The sequence below is a fragment of the Panthera tigris genome, chromosome E2 (assembly GCF_018350195.1).
Source record: "Panthera tigris isolate Pti1 chromosome E2, P.tigris_Pti1_mat1.1, whole genome shotgun sequence".
Classification (NCBI taxonomy): domain Eukaryota; kingdom Metazoa; phylum Chordata; class Mammalia; order Carnivora; family Felidae; genus Panthera; species Panthera tigris.
The window spans coordinates 20,534,700-20,555,362 of record NC_056674.1 but is presented as its reverse complement, the minus strand read 5'-3'; the positions used below and the strand labels follow the sequence as shown (position 1 = coordinate 20,555,362).

The following is a 20,663-nucleotide window of genomic DNA, read 5'->3' as shown; positions in this document are numbered from 1 at the left end:
AAGGTAGAAGGTGGTGGAAGTATCCATTTCTTTATTTTTGATAGCTAGAAGTCAAGTTTCATTTAAAAATGATAAGAAACAGATGTATATAAAAGAAAATGCCAAGAAAATATCAAGTAAAATTGGGCAGGGGAGAAATACAAATTTCATGAGATTGTAATCACTCGTTATAGGAACTCAGTAGATACTATCCATAGAAATAAAGAATTAAGTCATCCTTGAAAGTTACAGTTCTAGAGGTAACTCCTACAATAAAAACATAAACCTTCAAAATTAAAAGACACACACAAGCAGACACATGCAATATAGTAGAGGATTTGTTCTAAAAACTGCGACAGAAAATGTGTTAACACAAAAATGTCAAAATATTTTTGTATAAATAAATATACGTCTGCTTTACTCACCTGATGAAAACTCTGTGTCACAGAGCAAAATCAAATCACTTACTATATGGATAAGATTCTCCCAGAACAGTTTCTTGGATTAGATCTAAGGTGTAGATAAGAACTTATTGAAATACTGCAAAAAAAGGGAAAGAAAGTCTCGGAAAAATGAGGCAAAGAAAGGCAATTTTTCAGTGATAAAGATGCCGACCACAGATAGGACTATCTATGTGTCAAATAACTTAACAAAATTTGTAAAGCAAAAACTACAGGAAATACAAGAAGTAATAGAGAAACCCATTACTATTGGGTTTTAATTCTTAGTCCATAAAAAAAGCAGGTGGTCAAAAATGAGAATATAGAAGACCTAGAGAAAATAGTAAGATCTAATTTATAAATATCTAATGACAGAATGTATGTTCTTTTTAAATATCCACAGAACATTAACTAAAATATTCATATGTTCAGCCCTAGAGAAAAATCTCAGACCCAGAAATAGTATTTCCTTATCACGTTGTGGTAGTGCATAGAGTTGTCTTGTTCTCGGCTTTGGGGATAATGGTCATAGACTCACAGGATGCTCTTTTAATTTATTCATTCATTTAAATGAAAACTGGAGATAACTAATTAAGAAGAAAAAGCTCACTTTCTGGAAATGTAAAAATAACTTTATAAATAATTTTTTGTTCACATTAAAACTGAACTTACAGTGGGGCGCCTGGGTGGCTCAGTCGGTTGAGCGCCAACTTCGGCTCAGGTCACGATCTCGCGGTCCGTGAGTTCGAGCCCCGCATCGGGCCCCTGTGCTGACAGCTCAGAGCCCGGAGCCTGTTTCAATTCTGTGTCTCCCTCTCTCTGACCCTCCCCCATTCATGCTCTGTCTCTCTCTGTCTCAAAAATAAATAAACGTTAAAAAAAAAAAACTGAACTTATAGAAATTATAAACAAAATCTAGAAAATGATGAAAACCATGTTTCTGGATTATGGAATACAGCTAAAGCAGTATTCAGAAGAATTTGTAGCTTTAAATATTGTATTATGAAATAAGAATGAGTAAACAAATGAATTCATTATTCCACTTACGTAGTTGGAAAGTAAACAAAATCTAGCAACAGAAGGAAGGATAAAAATAAAATAAGAAATTGATGAGTTAGAAAGTAGGAAAATAATTAATAAATGAGTGATTATTTGGGGAGTAAAAAATAAGAAGGATGAAGATAGGGTAGGGAGTACAAATACCCAAAATAAATACCAGAAATAATTGCAGAGATGATGAAATGTGGGAGCAGAGAAATAACTATGGAGACCAAGAAATAGAAAGGAGCCACGTGGTCTGTTCTGTTTGATTCCATGCGAATTAGATGAATGGGTGAAATGGATGCTTTTCTAGGATATAAACTGGCAAAACTAGCCCCAGAAAATATAATTATTTCTGCAGATGTGATAGAGAAGACTTAATAAAGAACTACCCATCCTGCACTCCCCAAAACAGCAGACCCTGTTGATTTTATGGAGGAATTTTACCAAACTCTTATTGAAGAACCAAAATATTCCAGTACTATTTCAGCCATTCTAGAACACCAAAGAGAAAGAAAACTTCTAGATTATTTTTATGAGTCAGGCATAACACACCAAAACTGAGGATCAGAATATAACTACAGTCAATTTTTCTTACTCCCAGCAGTTATATTCTAAAAGTCACCGAGAACACCGAATTAGAGAATACTAGTCATTGCTCCTGGGGAAATCGCGCGCGCGCACGCGTGTGTGTGTGTGTGTGTGTGTGTGTGTGTGTGCGCGCGCATGCGTGTACGCGTGCATGTGTGTCACACATAGGTCTTAAATTCTAAGAACTCCCGGTAGATTCTGTTTTCTTCATTTTATAAAAGAGAAAATGAGGTTCAGAATTGTTAAGTGACTTGCCTAAGGCTGTCCCACTAACAGGTACCAGAGTTGGATAGAAACCCCGTCCACCTGGGCGCAGAGCTTCTGGCACTGTGCTGCACTGCCCCTTAGCGCAGTCACCTTCGGATCACTTCTATATGACAGCTGGAGCAAGAGGCAGAGCGCAGTTGGGAACCGTGCGCGTGAGGCAACTCAAAGTGTCACCGCTCTGCACATGACTGCAAAAGCACAGCGAGTACTTTTTGTCAATCTTGTTGTTACAGATTTTAGTTAGTAGGCAGGTTTGCAAATCAGAAATGTGTGAATGATGAGAATCAACTGTATGTAGTGTAAGTAATATAAAAAAACAAAGCTCAGGGACTAATCCCACTTATATATATGTTGAACCAAAAATTCTAATTAATACTAATAAAGAGAATCTGGTTGCATGTTCAAAGTAAAACGCTCCTGGGGCGCCTGGGTGGCTCAGTCGGTTGAGCGTCCAACTTCAGCTCAGGTCACGATCTCATGGTTCGTGAGTTCGAGCCCCGCGTCGGGCTCTGGGCTGATGGCTCAGAGCCTGGAGCCTGCTTCCGATCCTGTGTCTCCCTCTCTCTCTGCCCCTCCCCCATTCATGCTCTGTCGCTCTCTGTCTCAAAAATAAATAAACATTAAAAAAAATTAAAAAAAAAAAAACAAAACCCCAAAGTAAAACGCTCCATGAAAAAGTCATTTTTCTACCAGGAAACTAAAGGCAATTGCTGAGAAATCTAGTAATACACTTGTTTGTTCTGTTAGTACTTCAAAAGATGCAAGAAATGGTATTTGGAAAAAATATAGTATCATTTTCTTGTAACACACGTAACAAAATAAGAATTGGCCAGATGAGCCCATGACATCAATGGAATAAAACACAAAAACCATGTGATTATCTTAAAAGACATTAAAAAAGTATTTAACAGAATTCAACAACTCTTCATTTTTTTTTTTAATGTTTATTTTTGAAAGAGAGAGAGAGTGAGATGGGGAGGGACAGACAGAGAGGGTGATAGAGAATCCGAAGCAGGCTCCACACTGTCAGCTCAAAGCCCAGCGCAGGGCTTGAACCCACGAACCGCAAGATCATGACCTGAGCCTAAGTCAGATGCTCAACCAACTAAGCCACCCAGGAACCCCTCACCAACTCTTCATAATAAAAAACACTCAACAGACTAGAAATAGAAGAGATCTTTAGCTTCAGAAAGGGCGTCTGCCAAAAATCCAACAGCTAACATCATATTTAATGGTGATAAATCAAAAGTTTTCCCCCCAAGATTAGGAACAAGACAAGAATGTCTGCTCTAGCCATTTCTTTTCAGCACTATACTAGAGGCCCTAATCAGGGAAATCGGGCAAGAAAATGAAACAAAAGACCTCCAAATTGGAAAGGAAGAAGTAAAACTGGCTCTGTAGAAAACATGATCTTCTATATAGAACCCACTAAAAAAAAACTATTAGAACTAATAAATGAGTTTATCCAGGTTGCAGGATACAAGATCAATACACAAAAGCTAATTGTATTTTTATACGGTAGCAATGAGCAAACCAAAATTAAATTAACAAGAGTTTCTTTTACAATAGCAACAAGATAATAAGATACTTAGGAATAAATTGAACAAAAGAAGTATAAAATTTAAACCATGTTCATGAATTGGAAGACAAGATTGTTAAGATAGCAATACGCCCCAAGTTGGTGTACAGATTTGACGGATCCCTCTCAAAATGGGATCTTTTTGCAGAAATTGACAAGCTGACCCTAACATTTATATGGAAACTGAAATGACCCAGAATAGCCAAAGCAGTTTTGAAAAAAAATAAAATAAAGTTAGAAGACTCACAACAATAATCAAGAAAGTGTGGGACTGGCATTAGGGTAGATGAAATAGCATTGAGAGTCCAGAAATAAACCATTACATTTATGACCAATTGATTTTCAACAAAGATGCCAAGACAATTAAATGAAGAAAGAATAGTCTTTGCAACAAGTGATCTGAGGACAAACAGATATTTATGTGTAAAATAAGGAAATTGGGCCCCTTCCTCGTACACACACACACAGATGAACTCAAAGTGGGTCAGAGACCTAAATGTAACTCTGAAGCTTCTAAGAGCACACTGTACACCCTGTATGTTGGCCAATTTGACAGTAAATTATATTTAAAAAAGTAAAATGCAAAGAAAACATGAATAAGTCATTATGGCTTTGGGTTGGGCTCGGCCATCCTAGATACACCAAAAGCACAAGTGACTAAAGGAAAGGAAAAATAGTTACATTGGACTTCTTCAGCATTAGAAAGTTTTGTGCCCCAAAGCATACAATCAAAACGAAAAGACACCACTCAGGGAGAAAATATTTACAGATCATATGCCTGATAAGGGATCTGAATCTGGAATATAGAGAGAACTAGAACAATTCACTAATAAAAACACAGCCCAATTTTTTTTTTATGAAAAAAGGACTTGAATAGACATTTTTCAAAAGATGATATACAAATGGCTAAAAAAGCACATGCAAAAAAGATGCTCAACATCATTAGCCTGTCAGGAAGTTCTACTCAAACCCACAATGGGATAACACTTCACATCCACTGGCAGGGCTGTAATAAGAAGACATGTAATAACAAATGTTGACAAGGATGTGGAGAAATTGGAATGTTTTACAGTGCTGATTGGAATGTAAAATAATGTAACCACTTTGGTAAGCAGTCTAGCAACCCTCAAACAGGGAAACATAGTTCTCAAATGATCTTAGCCGTCCCATTCCTAAGGAAATACCCAAGAAAAAGGAAAACATACCCACACAAAAACTTGTACATGAATACTCATAGCAGCGTTTTTCATAATGGCCCAAAGAGGAAACAACCTCAGTGTCCACTAAGGGAGGAATGGGTAAGTAAAATGTGGTACATCCATACAGTGGAATATTATTTGGCGATTTTGCAATGAGTGATACATGCCGCAGCATTAGAGGAGCCTCGAAAACATGCCGAACGAATGAAATCAGGCCCAAAGGACCACATATTGTATCATTTCATTTTACGGACTGTCCCGGAGAAGCCAACCTAAAGAGATAGAAAGTAGATTAGTGTTGCCCAGTGCTACAAAGCATGGGGGATTTGTAGGGTGATGACTCCGAGTGGTGATTCTTTTTAGGGGTAATGAAATGGTCTAACATTGATTGTAGTGATGCACGTATAACTTTGTGAGTACAGTAAAAGCCATTGAATTGTACTCTTTAAATGGGTGAATGGTATGGTATGTGAATTCTGTCTCGGTAAAACTTAAAAAATAGATGCATCCTTTTTTTTTAATATAGCATGAATACATTTCAGACCAGATGCTAAGACCTTCCCCATTAGGGAAACACTAGAACAGTGCTAGCTATCTAACAGAACTTTCTGTGATGATGAAAAGTTCTTCATGCTGTATTACTAATACTCTAGCCGTTAGCCATTTGTGTTCAAAAACTGAGAAACTGAATTTTTAGTTTTAATTAAATTTAAGTAGGCACATGTGGCTAGAGGCGTATCCCAAGCCAAAGCTGTCTGTTAGTACTATTGTTTAACATTGCTTTGGAGGTACCAGCAATATAAACAGGAGAAGTAAAAAGTATAAAAATTGGGAAGGAGGAGGTAAAATTACTTGTAGGTCATGTCATTATATACCTGGAAACCACAAGAGAATCTGAAAAATTATTACAAGCAATAAGAAAACTCAGTAGCAGGGACTAAATACACATTTAAATATACAGAAACCAAAATATTTTATTTTAAAACTTGTCAGATTTTTAAAAAAAAAAATTTAATGCTTTTATTTATTCTTGAGACAGAGACAGAGCATGAGCAGGGAAGGGGCAGAGAGAGAGGGAGACAGAATCCAAAGCAGGCTGTGGGCTCTGAGCTGTCCGCATAGAGCCTGACGTGGGGCTCGAACTCATGGACCGTGAGATCAAGACCTGAGCTGAAGTCGGATGCTCAACCGACTGAGCCACCCAGGCGCCCCCAAATTTGTCAGTTTTTAAAAGTGCTGCCTGGCAGTCCTGTTACACTTCCTTTGTCCATTAACCCCCCAGCTCTCCTAGATGACCGTTCTAACCTGTTGTTCCCTGCTTTTCCCCCCAGACCTTCCCCAGGGTTACATTGCTTCCTGTTTCACTGTGGAGGGGAACCCACTGCCCTCCTGCGTCCTCTGGCTGGGGTTCTGTCAGGTGAACTGACAAAAAACAGATTAACAAGAGAAAAGCGTACAAATTTACTTAAGACAAGTTTTACGTGACACTAGAACCTTCATAAGGAAATGAAGACGTGAAGAAATGGTTAAACCTGAGCGTTTTAATACTAGATTTGACAAAGAGTAGAACGTGGAAAATATCATAGGAAGAAAAGGGGCTGAACTTAGTTAGCAAAGCCTGTTTGTTCAGATTCCTCTCCATGCCCCTCCACCTTTGGAGATAAGGATTTCTTTTCCTCCGGGTAGAGGGAGTGCACCTTTCACAAGACAGTCTTAGGACCTGCTTCAGGGGACCAGGGAGAGGCAGAGAGCCTTCCTGCACCTGCCATTTGTCACATTCCTTCAGCTTAAGATACTCAGTGAGTCAAGGTGCCGTATTTGGAGGTAGCATTTCAGGAACCCTGTCGACTGAGGAAGGAGAAGCAAGCTGAAGAGACCTCCCACGTGCTTCAGCCCCACATCTGCCTGGATCTGTGCCCGTGTGCATCGACTTGTCACCCTGTGGGTGGCATCTGCTCCCCTGCCTTCGGCCAAGTTACATCCCTCTGGCAGTTGAGTCTCCCCTGCCTTCTCCCGTCCTGGGGTCGGGAAGGCTCTTCTGTCCCCATCTTCTCTTTCAGCTACTGTCCGTTGCTCTGCTCACCTTAACACCCAAACACACCCAGAAAGTGTGCAGTCCCGCAGTCTCTATTCCTCTCTTCTTAATCTCTATCTTGAGCCCACCCCAGGCAGGCTTCAGCCATGGCACTGCTCTCTAAAAGTTCCTGTTGTTCAGTTTAGTGGTCATGTCTCAGTCCTCATTTTTCCTGGACTCCAGGACGCATGTTCTCCTGGATTTACTCCTCCCTCTCCGGGTGGTTCTTTGGCTCCTTCACAGGCTACCCCTCAGCCTTCTGACCTCTTGTTGGCAGAGAATCCAGGACTCAGCTCTGTACTTTTCTGTCCATTTGTCATTTCTAAGAACAATCTTACCTACAGCTTTAAATACCATCTCTACGCTCATGGCCCCCGAATGTCTGTCCCCTGCTCATACCTTCCCCTGAACTCCAGACTTGTATATACAGCCGCCTGCTTGACCACCTGAGCTGGGATGTCCAACAGGCATTTCGAACTTAGCAAGTCCACATCAAACGCCTGACTGTACCTGCCCTCAGGGATTTCTCCTGCTACCTCCTCTCTGTACATTGCAGCTTCGTCCTCCGGTGGCTCGGGGCTCCTGCCCTTGAACAGTCCTGGTTCTCTCAAGCGAAGCCCTGCCCGTTTCCCTTTAACAATGTGTAGAATGTGATCACCTCTCACAACCCATATCCCCACCGGGATTATTACAGCAGCTCAGAGCCCTTCACAGTCCAGCTCAGCAGGTCTGAAACCACACTCCTGACCTCCCTCACCTCCCCACACACACACCTAGCTCAGAGTACAAGCCTGGAGTCCTAGTTAGCTAGCAGGACTGGGTGTCCAACCCCATGTTATTTCACACCACTCTACCCTACCGCCCCCGACCTTCCTTGCTCCCTCCACCTCAAACCACGCTGCCTTCCTCATTGTTCTTCAAGGTGTACATGAGCTGTCCTGTGCGACCCACAGGCTCTCCTCCACATGGCTCACTGCCCCGCCTCTTCAGATCTCTGTTCAGTAGTCACTTCATCGGTGCGGCCTTCTCCACCCAACTGCGAGATCACAACACCCGACCCCTCGCCATCCCCCTACTCTGCTTTTTATATTTTACACATTTATTTGTTCTTCCTCTGTTCTAGATGATAAATTCCATGAAGACAAAGATTTGCATCTCCTTTGTTCCCTGCTGAATCTCAGCAAGAGAACGCTTGTCACTTTTTGGTCAGTAGCTGTTTGTTGAATGAATGAATGAATGAATGAGGAAGATAGAGGAAAAAGAGACCAATTAGAAACCCAGAATCCAGTGGGAGCTGGTTTAATAGTTCAGGCAGGGGCACCTGGGTGGCCCTGTCATTTGGGCGTTCGACTCTTGATTTCAGCTCAGGTCACGATCTCATTGTTCGTGGGAAGGAACCCCACATCAGGCTCTGTGCTGACAGCACAGAGCCTGCTTGGGATTCTCTCCCTTCCTCTTTCTCTGACTCTCTCCCTCGTGTGCGTGCTCGCTCTTTCTCTCTTAAAATAAACATTTAAAAAAAATAGTGCAGGCCAAAGGCTCTTCATCCCTTCTAATTGATACCTTTCCTTCAATAGTCATTTTCTTTACAAAAATGCATTATTCTTTCTCACTGAAACCTAAACCCCTTGGGGTCGAGGACTAAAGTTTTATACCTTTGTTTCCCCAGCAAAGAAATGTTCAGTGATAAGGAAAAATAATTCTCATTTAGCTAAAAAAACACTCATGTCACTCAATTTTTACCAGTTTTTTTCAGTCTTTTCTTATGTTAATATCTTCCACTGTTATTCTCATATTCGTTTGATGTTACAGAATTTGCATATCTTCCCACTGAATACTCTCACTCAGCAAGGACTCTCTAGAATACGTAGAGTTAACTAGCCAAGTTGTAAGTCCAGGGGTACCAAGAGTGGTGGATGCTTCTGTGGGAGCCCGGTGGGTGCCGGGGGTGTGGGGGGGGTGCTGTCAGCAGTAGCCCAGCCTGTCCCCAGCCTGCCCCCACACGAAGCTCTCAGCCCTAGGGCAAGATCATTCCATTCTGACAGACGGACAGGGGGCTCACCAGACAATGAACAGAGTACGTGCCTTAAGAATGTCTGCTAAGGGCATGGTTCCCAGTACGAAACTTCAAGAACAGCTGTCTTATCGTGAGCTACTGTTTCTTGGTGAGATGATTTGTTACCTGCTCCTGAAACAGACTGCATTTGTAAAGTTAGTCTTTCTGTGGCTTCCCCACCACCAGCAGCCTACTCAGTTTGGACACAGTTTTTGTAAACAAAAGTTATTTACATGAAGAGTCTTAAAAACTAACGCGAGGTTTCCTTTGGCAGATGTGGTGTCATTTGCCTAAAAGGCGCTGTTACATTTTGTGTGTTTCTAGGGGACCCAAATCACTCCCTGTGAGCAGTCATTGTTTTAATGCTTTTTCCTTTTAGTATTTTTGTCAAATTACTATATAAACTACTATTAAATGGTTTTCGTTGTACAGCTCCTTAAAAATAACACCGCTTTTGTCTGTTTCTTTCTGTCATTATCTCCAGAAGAAATGTTTTCATTCTCCCGACATCACGTTCCCTGTGGAACTGATGGAAATGAACATATGAAGTATTTGTTCATGTTGCATTCTTTAGAGGGTAACTTGTATTGGTGTACATTTTCATTGGCACAATCCACCAGGCAAAGTGTAAATTGCTGTAAAACTGGAAAAGTGTTTGAATGAGTAAAGCAGATGTTCTCTTAGCATGAAGCAGATGTAAAGCTTGCAAGTGTCTGTCTCATGAAGTATAGCATTTGGTTCCATACAGCTGGTGCCAAGATTACCAATTAATCATGTGTGAATGCTTTTTTACTAATAAGGCCCCCCTCTGTTCCTTACGCTTTCTGGGTATATTAAAGAGAGGGGTGGGGCACAAAAGCTTTCTACCTTTGTACCTGGAGTGGTGGGTTTTTTCTGTTTTTCCATCTTTATGAAGTCACTCTTCCTGTATTCTTGAGCCATGTTGGATATGAAGCCCCCTTCATGTGAGTGATTGATCTGGCTCTCCAGTTTGATTTGGGGATGTAGGTTTGACGTTAAGAGTATTCCATTGAAGACAGCCGTGCTTTGAACACTGAAAGGCAGCTGGAGAGAAGAAACCGAATGTAATTAAACTTTGTGGGTTTTTTCCCTGATATGCATGAACAAAAGCTAACATTTGCTCAGTTAACATCAGTTCACAGCCTCTATGGCTACTTGACCTTGTAGGAGTGTGAACATTGTAGAAACAGGCGATACCAGTTTAGTTTTATGTTATGAAAAGCAATAGAGCAGTTTTTCTCAAAAATTAAAGATGAACAGATTAACATGACTGCTAAGAATCGCCTTTACTACTATGAAAGATAACACAAATCAGTGGCAAATGCAGAAGCTAAAAGAGCTCCATCACATATTGTCCTTTTTATAAAGCGAGGGTGCCAATGAAAGTGAATTTCAGAACCCGCCTGGTCCTTGTTTTCCATGTTTGATTTCCCCAAGATAAATTTGTTTTCTACAGAAGGAAGCCCAGTAAATAAGGTTTGCTACTCCACCCTCCTCTTGTTTTTTATTTTTTTATTTTTTTTAATGTTTATTTTTGAGAGAGAGACAGCATGAGTGGGGGGAGGGGTGGGAAGAGAGGGAGACACAGAATTCGAAGCAGGCTCCAGGCTCTGAGCTGTCAGCACACAGCCTGACGTGGGGCTCGAACTACTGCGAGATCATGACCTGAGCCGAAGTCAGACGCTCAACCGACTGAGCCACCCAGGAGCCCCTCCTCTTGTTTTTTTAAAGAAGGGTTAACAATGATAAAACATAAGTTTGTTTCTGAAGGTCAATAATTGGACATTTATACTCGGATAACATTTATACTCGGATAATTGATTAATTTATTCATGAATCAATTTGTATATTTTTTAAGGATAGGAGAAATATTTAAAGGGTAGAAGGAGTACATTAAATAATTTCAGGTCTGAAGATAAATAGCTTGGGTGGCTCTTTTCATGAGATGTTTATTATGATTTGAAAAATAGTTAGAGATAGGGGAAAACAGAGATGTATTAGAAGCAGCTTATCCTCTAGAACACACCATGTTTCGTGTTTATCATCCTCCCCCAATAAAATTGGGTTTGTGGAATAGGGATCTGTTGCGGTAGGAAGCACATAGATGGAAATACATTTCAGACAGTGTGTGCCAGATTCCAGGACCTGGTTCTTTGAACATTGGTGTAAGAGAATCTATAATGACATAAGTTATAATTTTCATTCACGTACACTGTTTTTTACATATATGAACTACAGTATCTAAGAATAGTAATATGACTAGTCCAATGTCTTCCCCATCCTCCTTACCAGTTGCCTCCGTATTTTGTTAATTTAAATTTTAAATTTCTTGATGGCACCTTACAACCAAATTGACTAATAGGTATCACTTTAAATTTTCAGTTTTACAAAACTGAATATTTCTTGTATCTGTTTCCCTACAAGAGTGTCTTTCCACCAAGGTTATATTTGTCAAACTGAAATTCACATGTAAAAGGTCTGCCTCATTTCACTAAGAGTACCTTATGTTCTTAGAATAAAAAGAAAATTATTAATCTTATATAATACTGTTAGCTTTTAGGTAGGTGTGTAACGCAATTATAGTTCTTTTCACTTGGGAGATTTTTTTATACTGTCCCTATTTTGATTCTAATATTACATAAGAATTGGTGGTATGGTTTTGTTTTGTTTTTTTTAAGTTTTAATTTGTGTGAAATAAAAGAAGAACCTTAACTCTGAAACATCAATGCAGATGGAATCCGTTGTCTCCATGTTTTAAAATGGTTTGCTATGGGGGTGCCTGGGTGGCTCCGTCGGTTAAGCATCTGACTTCAGCTCAGGTGGTGGTCTCACGGTTTGTGAGTTCAAGCCCCGCATGGGGCTCTGTGCTAACAGCTCAGAGCCTGGAGCCTGCTTCAGATTCTGAGTCTCCCTCTCTCTCTGCCCCTCCGCCACTTGTCCTCTGTCTCTGAAAAATAAATAAATGTTAAAAAAAAAAATTTAATGGTTTGTTATGGAAAATTTAAACATCTACAAAGGCAGAGAGAATTGTATAATAAACTCCTGTAATACATGCCCAGCTTCAACAATCATCAGCCTTCTATTGTTCTTGTTTGCCCAAATTTCTTAAGATTATATTTTGAGAGGTTTTGTGTGTTTGTTTTCCTTTTAAGTTGTAGTTCTGGATCCCGTTTCTACAGTGACAGTAGATTTAAAAAAACAAACTAGGTCATGTAAACCCAGTAGACCTCACTTTATTTCAGGAAGTGGAGCGAGAGATCTCATTCAGAACAGAATGTGGACTGTATTACTCCTACTACAAGCAAATGCTGCAGGCTCCGACCCTCATGCAAGGTAATTATAGCTGATGACTTTAGTGGGATCTGCTTCACCCCTTCCGCTATTTCCGCCAAACATACTTTTGCACTAAAGCATTTAGAATGCTTTATAGAACTTGGGTAGCTTTTCTGTGAACTTGTGTAGTTTTTCCCTGCCAACATCATCAGTGTTTGGCTCTGGAAGCAGTTCTGTGATACTTAATGTAACTCTCCTCTCCTCAGCTCTACTCCATCTCTGAATTCATCTGTTTCTGATTTCCTGGTTTTGCTGCTGGTTTTTCTCCTGATCATTTTGGAAAAAGTCTTCGCAGGTGAAGGAGTAGTGTCTAAAAACAGGAAGCGTTTTGGTAATACAAACAAAAATTACAGTTGTCCTTGTCCCCAATGTTCCCATTCAGCCCCTTACCTTGCAGTTGCCATTTTCCCACATTTTCACTGTTTGTAAGTGGTTTAGAGCCCGTACCCGTGACCTTTACTCCATCTAATAGGACCCCAAAAAGGATCTCTCCTGCTTAATCTATGTTTGATATGCTCCAAATGACAGAGACATTTGCTAGGTTTTACTTGGATTCAGATACATTTTTGGCAAGAATTCTTCACAGGTGATGTTTTGTACTTCTCCTAATTTTATTACAGTGGGAGACATGAAATGTTATCTTTCTTTTTGTGCCATAAATATAACCAGTTGGTTCCTATGCAATAAGGCTAATTACCCATCAGCCTTTCACTGAGTGGTTTTAGCAGCCACTGATGCTCACTGCCTATACCCACATTTCAGTAGTTAACAAAAGTGACATTCTGCATTCCTCTTGTATTTGTTAGCTGGAACTCTGTCACTTAAGAAACCTCTTCCTCATCAACTATTTGGTGACCCTGAGGTACGGTTTATACAAAAAGGCAGGCTAAGTGCTGATTTTCTTTCCCCATACAGTTGATCTTCGTTATTCATAGAGTCCATATTTCCATACTCACTCACTAACACGTATTTGTGACCCCAGAATCAGTATTTGTGACCCCAGAATCAGTATTTGTGGTGCTTTTGCAGTCATTCGCAGGCTTGTGCAGAGCAGCCAAAAATTTTCATCACCTGACGGGCACGTTCCCAGCTGAGGTCCAACAAGGCGGAGCCCTGCTGTTGTGTTCAGCTCTCCTACTACAGCGTCCTGTTCACAGTCCACCTGGGGCCTTGTTTTTTGCATTTTTGTGCTTTTTGTTGGTGATTTTGTGGTTTAAAACGGCCCCCGGCATAGTGCTAAATCACTGTCTGGAGTTCCTGAGTGCAAGCAGGCTGTGAAGAAGGCACACCGAGAAAACACGTTTGTCAGATAAGCTTTGTTCAGTTATGAGTTAGATACTGTTGGCCATGTGTTCAATGTTAATGAATTGCTAGTATACGTTAAAAGAAGACGTCTTTAAACAGAAACACGTAAATCAAGGTGATATGTCGATCACTTGATGACCAGAGGCTCATAAGAACATAACCCTGTATTTCCTACAGGGCTCAGTATTGCTAATTCAGTTTTCACTGCAACTTAATAGAATGTGACTACTGAGAAAAATGAGTCAGTGAGTTCTCAAAGTTGTGATTTGCTTCTCTAGCATCCTCTAAAGTGGTGGTTCTTATGGAGGGTCAGTTGTGTCCCTAGGAGACATCTGAAACATGCAGATACATTTTTGGTTGTGACAGCTGGGGTAGATTGAGATCGTGCTACTGGAATGGACGGAACTGCGACAGATATTGCTAAACATCCTACAATGTCCCTAGAACAAAGAATTATCAGGCCCCAACTGTCAAAATACCAATAGTGTTAAAGTTCAGAGTTGCTCTTAAAGGTAAATATGAGTATTTTCTATCACCACAAACTCATTGGTTCCTCCGTTTCATTTCGTCTAAGTCATTTGTTAAGATCTTCCTTCTAGAAAATTTCAAACATATAAAAGGGTAGAGAGACTCCTCTGATGGATTCCCACCTGTCTGTCATCAGCTACCACAGTTACCAACTCATGACCAATCTTGTCTCCTCTCTACCCGCCATCTTCAGGCTGGATTATGTTGGAAAAACCCCAAGACGTCATATTCCACATTTGTAAATATATCAGTATATTTCTTTAAAGGGTGGCAACCCCTTTCATAAGTATTACCATGTTACCATTATCACACTTAAACAATTGGGAAATTTCTTACTATCAAATACCCAGTGTTCTCATTTTCCTGATTGTCTTGCAGATTTTTAATACAGCTTTTGAGATCCAAATAAAGTCCACACATTGCAGTCATTTGCTCTGTCTCCTTGTTTCCTTTAATCTGTAGGTTTCTTTCCATCTTTTTTTCTTGTAATTTTTTGTTGAAACCCCAGATTCATTTGTCTGATAGTTTTTCACTTTCTGGATATTGCAGGAGCCCCGTGGTGTCATTTCATGATTCTCTGTTGCCTGTATCTCCTATGAATTGGTAGTTGGGTCTGGAGGCGTGCTCAGGTCCAGGTTCTGTCAAACACGTGGTGCCCACTTCCACATCGGGGACATAATGTGCACCATCTCTTTTAGGGTTTAGACTGATCCAATACTAAGTTCTCATTTAGCCTTTCCTCTGATGGGTTAGCACCATTCGTGACCATTACCTAAAGCCGTTAACTTCATAAGGACAGTAATATTTGAATTCTATAATTCCTTCCATCATTATCAGATGGAATTCATCTCTAGAGAACAATGAATTCTCATCAACTGTTTGGTAACTCAGAATTTCAGTTCCTAAAGAAAAGGTTGGATTGCTCCTTTCCCTGTGTTTTAGCATGAGTTGCCCTCTTGCATCCGCTAAAGGTTTTGCTTTTTATATATCATCAGAAAGCATGGGTTTTTAACATCTTTGATGTGTTTCGATCTTTTGCATTATTCTTCTTATTGAAATTGTCCATCTTTGGTCAGCGGGATGCCCTTCAGATTGGCTGCTGTCTTTTTGACATGATTCCAGGAGTCATTGAAAACTCCCTTGCTTTTTGGCATGACAAGATATTTCTTATCCACTCGTGTATCTCCACCCTGACCTAGGATCCACCATTTCTCCAAGGAACTCAGTTCTCTTCAGTGGCTATTTAGAGCCCACAGTTTGGATCGATGGTAGGGATACTTTTTACTACTAGATTGGTCCTTGTTTCCAGTCCTTTTTAGTGAGAAGAGGCAGGAGATGTGAATTTTTTTTCCTAGAAGAAAATAGGAATATAGTTATTTTCAGTTCAAAGTTAGTATAACAGGGTTTTTACTTTTTTTGATTTTATATTTGTATCTCTTTCTCCTTAAGTTGAAAATTTTGGTTTCTTACAATATTAACATTATCATTTAGCTGTTGTGTACGACTATGCATATACACGCAGTTGTATACACACACACACAACAATATTTTCAGTGCAACAGTAATTATGTTGCTTCTAATAGGATTACCTGAAAACAATTCAGGCTGTCTTTGTAGTTCTTTTTGTCCTTAAGATAAAACCAACTACGTGTGTATGTCTATGTGTGTATATATATATAATTTTTTTTTCACGTTCCTCTGTCATTGGAAAGAGTTCTTTTTGTGTGACCAAGCCACCAACTTAATAGGTTTGTTTTATATTTCTTTTGTTTTTTCCAGGATTGTTTTGTAAAAAAATTTTATTTTGGTTTTTTATACTTCGAAAAAAAGTTTATTTTACATGGTTCCAAAGTCAAACAGTAAAACAGGGAGCATTCAGGGAGGTGTCCTTCCCCCTCTGCCCCTTCCATCTTATTTCCTTCTACACTCTTTAAGTAACCATTTTTTTTAGATTTTGTTTTATTCTTCTACTATCAGTATTTTTCCCCTAGTCTCAGTATTTTTAACATAAACACTTTATATATTCATATATCTCCTTTATTACTGTATACACTGTTCTCCTTTTTTTGCTTTTTCATTTGTCAAAAATCTTGATCACGCTATAATGTAACGTGAAGATACTCCTAATTCTTTTTGTAATTGCATAGTACTCCGTTTGTGTGGATAACCATAGTTTATTCAGGTAGCTTTCTTGTCTTCATCTGCTCAGGCTGCCATAACAAAATACCATGGACTGGGTGGCTTAAAAAAACTAATTTAGCTTCCTAGAGTTCTGGAAGCAGGAAGTCTGAGGTTAGAGTTCCAATCCTGGTTCTGGTGAAGAGTCTCTTCTTGGCTTGCAGCTAGCCACCTGTCGCTGCACCCTCACGTGGAAGACAGAGAGCCAGCTCTGGTGTCTCTTCCCACAAGGTCACTAGTCCCGTCACGAGGGCCCCACTGTCATGACCTTGTCTAACCCTAATTACCTCCCAAAGGCCACACCTCCAAATACCATCACGTTAGGGGTTAGGGCTTCAGCTTATGAGTTCTGGTGGGACACAGACAGTCGGTAGCACGCCTCTGTTAGTCTGGCAAGACTGCCATAACAGACCAGGTGGCTTAAACAACACAAATTGATTTTCTCTCAGGTCTGAAGGCTGAAGTCCAAGATCAAGGTACTGCCAGGGTTGGTTTCTGGTAAAGCCTCTCTTCCTGGCTTGTAGATGGCCACCTTCTTGCCGTGTCCTCACTTGGCCTTTCCCCTGTATGTGTGCACAGAGAAAGCAAAAGAGCTCTCTCTTGTCTGTTCCTCTTCTGAGGACACCAGTCCTATCATATTATGGCCCTATCTTTATGACGTCTCTTAACCTTCATTACCTCCTTATAGACCCTATCCAAATACGCATTGGGTTTGGGCCTTAATACAGAAATTTGGAGGGATACAGTTCAGTCCAGAACACCTCCTGCTGATGGACATCTGGTTGCTTCTGATCTTTTGCTTTTAAAGAGGGCACTGCAGGAATGATCTGAGGCCTGTGTTCTTTTGTGTTTTTGCCAGTCTGTCTTTAGGACTGATTGCTAGGCCAGATCAAAAGGTAAATGCACATGTAATTTTGCTTGGTGGTGCTAAAATTGTTTTCCCGACTGTAGTGTATGAGAGACCTTACTTCCTTAGAACCACACTGAGTATGTCGTCAGACTTCTTTTTTTAAGTTTTTTTTTTTTTTGAGAAAGAGCGTGCCGGGGAGGGGGAGAGAGAGCCAGAGAGAGAGAATCCCAAACAGAACCCAGTGCAGGGCTCCATCTCACGAATCATGAGATCAGGACCTGAGCCGAGATCAAGAGTCAGACGCTTAAAACGACTGAGCCACCCAGGTGCCCCTGTTGTCAGACTGAATTTTTTTTCCAAGCTGATAGGTGAGAAATGGTATCTCAGTGTAGTGTTAATTTGCACTTACAGTAGGAGCAAGGTTGAGCGTCTTTTCATATGTGTAAGGACTGTATGCATATTTTCTTCTGTGAACTATCTCTTCATGCCTTCTATTAATTACTCAGCTTGGTTGCAGTGGTATATGACCTCGATATAGCCATAGAATTCTGCAACAACAGGTTTATCTCTTGCTTTTATTATCCAGCCCCCGTTTGGAACCCGCTGTTGTCATGACAGAGGGAAATAGCCACACTGCTGGTGGAAACATGCATCATCTTTTATTAAAAGATGTCACATCCTCTCACATGCCATTGGTCAGAGCAAGTCAAATGGCCAAACCTATCCCAGGGAAGCGGGGGAGGCTACTTACACCCCCAAAAGAGGTATTGTAGGCCTCATGGCAGGAGGACAGAGCAGGGATATAAAATCCTCTTGCCTACATTATTATAAAAGAACATAGGAGCTTTTCTTTTTCATTGTATGCACGAGAATTATAATTTACCTATGTTTGTGTAAACATGTAAACGTCCATCTAATATACAGTAAGCTCTTTGAGGGTGGGACTGTGTTTTTTGCTTACTATTATATCCCCAATGCCTAGCACGTTCTCTGGCACACACTAAAGAATCTATGGATGGTTTTAAATGAATGAATAACTTATAATTATTTTTTCCTGATCTTTCAAATATCAACCTTAGGTTTTCATGGCTTAATATATGATAACAAAACTGAGTCTATGAGGACAATTAACCTTCTTCAACGAATGAATATTTACCAAGAAGTTTTTCTCAGTATTTTATATAGAGTTCTACCCATACAGGTATGTTATGTTCTGTGACACTGAATTGTTAATATCACATGAAAGTCAAAATCTGCTATCTTAAGTTGAAATGTTCACATATGTTATTCTGATCTTCAGCTGGCGTGGTAAAAAAGCAACAGTATCCCAGTGTTCTCCAGATATGTTGTGAACTTTGCTTTTTACTTGTTTTTATAAGGTATTTTTTACATAGATACTTCCTGGCTTATCATATATGTGTGCAGTCTAGAGACTGGTACATATTTTCATTTAGAAACATGTAATCAGTCACTCCTCAGTTATCCTTGAAATTTAAAAACTGGAAATTAGCAAATCACAATGACCACTTCGTGTGAATAAGGCAATCCTGGGCAAAGGTAGACGTACAGTTTGTCTAAAGAATGAAGCCAGAGGGGCGCCTGGGTGGCTCAGTCGGTTAAGTGGCCGACTTCGGCTCAGGTCATGATCTCACGGTCCATGAGTTCAAGCCCCGCGTCGGGCTCTGTGCTGACAGCTCAGAGCCTGGAGCCTGTTTCGGATTCTGTGTCTCCCTCTCTCTCTGACCCTCCCCTGCTCATGCTCTGTCTCTCTCTGTCTCAAAAATAAATAAACGTTAAAAAAAAGAAAAAAAAAAAAAGAATGAAGCCAGAGCCCTCGAGGGCTCCTTTCCCTCTTCTACTCTGCTGGGGGGAAGAAAGTCTGCCTGCCAACACACTTTTGCACAAAAAGGACTGATGATGTATGTTTATTGCTTGTAATTAACAGCAAGATTCCAAATATTACATTTCCAGTGTCATATATTTTTTCAATTTTTTTTTTAAGTAGGCTCCACGTCCAATTTAGGGCTTAAATTTGTGACCCTGAGATTAAGAGTCAACATGCTCTGGGGCATCTGGGCGGCTCAGTCGGTTAAGTGGCCAGCTCTTGCTTTTGGCTCAGGTCATGATCTCACGGTTCATGAGATTGAGCCCCACGTCAGGCTCCAATGCTGACATCACAGAGCCTGCTTGGGATATTTTCTCTCTCTCTCTCTCTCTCTCTCTCTCTTTCTCTCTTTCTCTCTTCTCTCAAATAAATAAATAAACATCAAAAAAATAAATTAAAAAAAAAAGAGTCGCATTGCTCTGTTGACCGAGCCAGCCAGGCACCCCTCTAGTATCATATTTTTTAAGTGACAGTGAAAAGGATTAGGGCTTCCGTAACAAATATTTTTTCTTGTTCCTTTCTTCAGAAATATTTAGAGCCAGTTTATTTTTATATTTACACCTTGTTTGGACTGCAGGCGATCTATGTCACAGCCCTTTACATAACCAGCTGGCTCCTTAGTGGCACGTGGCTGTCAGGACTGCTGGCAGCTTTCTGGTATGTCACGAATAGGTGAGTTGGAATCCGTTTTCCCATCTCCCTTTTGAAGACGTAAGTTAAAACACAGTTACCTCATTTCCAGTTCAAAGGAAGTTGTTCTGCCACATTTGTTTACGTAGGAGTATTTTCTCTTTGGTTTACGTAGTGCTGTGTACTTGTCTTCTTTAGCAAGGTAGAAAGTTCTTCTTATGTATATTTCCAGCTAAGGAACAGAACGTTGAATTATAGGTCAGGAGAATCACCATGATAATTCCAGTCCTATTACAGTTTGATGTGTGATCAATATTTCTCCGGCCACATATCTCATCTCTTAAAGACGTTTAATGATATCTTTACTGTTAACCTTAATAGGGCTGTGTGTCGCTCATAATTAACAAAGCATAAAGGACTGTTCAGATGCAGGAAGTTCTTATGTTACGTAGTTAATATCTATCATTCTAAATACAAGAACACTAAATAGCACTTTTTAAAAAACATAGTCAAGATGTATTGATTAATTTCCTGATCTACAGTAGCAACACCAATGCTCAGTACGAGTGTTAAAAGCACAAGTTCTAATATTGATTTACTTTATAATCCTAAGCAAATTACTTTTTAATATAACCTTATTGAGTGCTTACTGTATGCCAACCACTTTACAAAATGCTTTATTTATATTCTTTTAACAACCCTATAGG

General features: G+C 40.1%; 1 protein-coding gene across 4 annotated transcripts in view; it reads left to right on the top strand.

The window, feature by feature from the left end:
* Positions 1-20,663, top strand: part of DPY19L3 (dpy-19 like C-mannosyltransferase 3) — a 77,142-nt gene that overhangs the window by 14,918 nt on the left and 41,561 nt on the right. For all 4 annotated transcript variants that reach the window (XM_042970549.1, XM_042970550.1, XM_042970548.1 and 1 more), the window contains exons 4-6: positions 12,490-12,580; positions 18,521-18,642; positions 19,853-19,998. In XM_042970549.1, the coding sequence (XP_042826483.1) occupies positions 12,490-12,580; positions 18,521-18,642; positions 19,853-19,998 (359 nt within the window). The remainder of the gene's footprint in view (positions 1-12,489; positions 12,581-18,520; positions 18,643-19,852; positions 19,999-20,663) is intronic.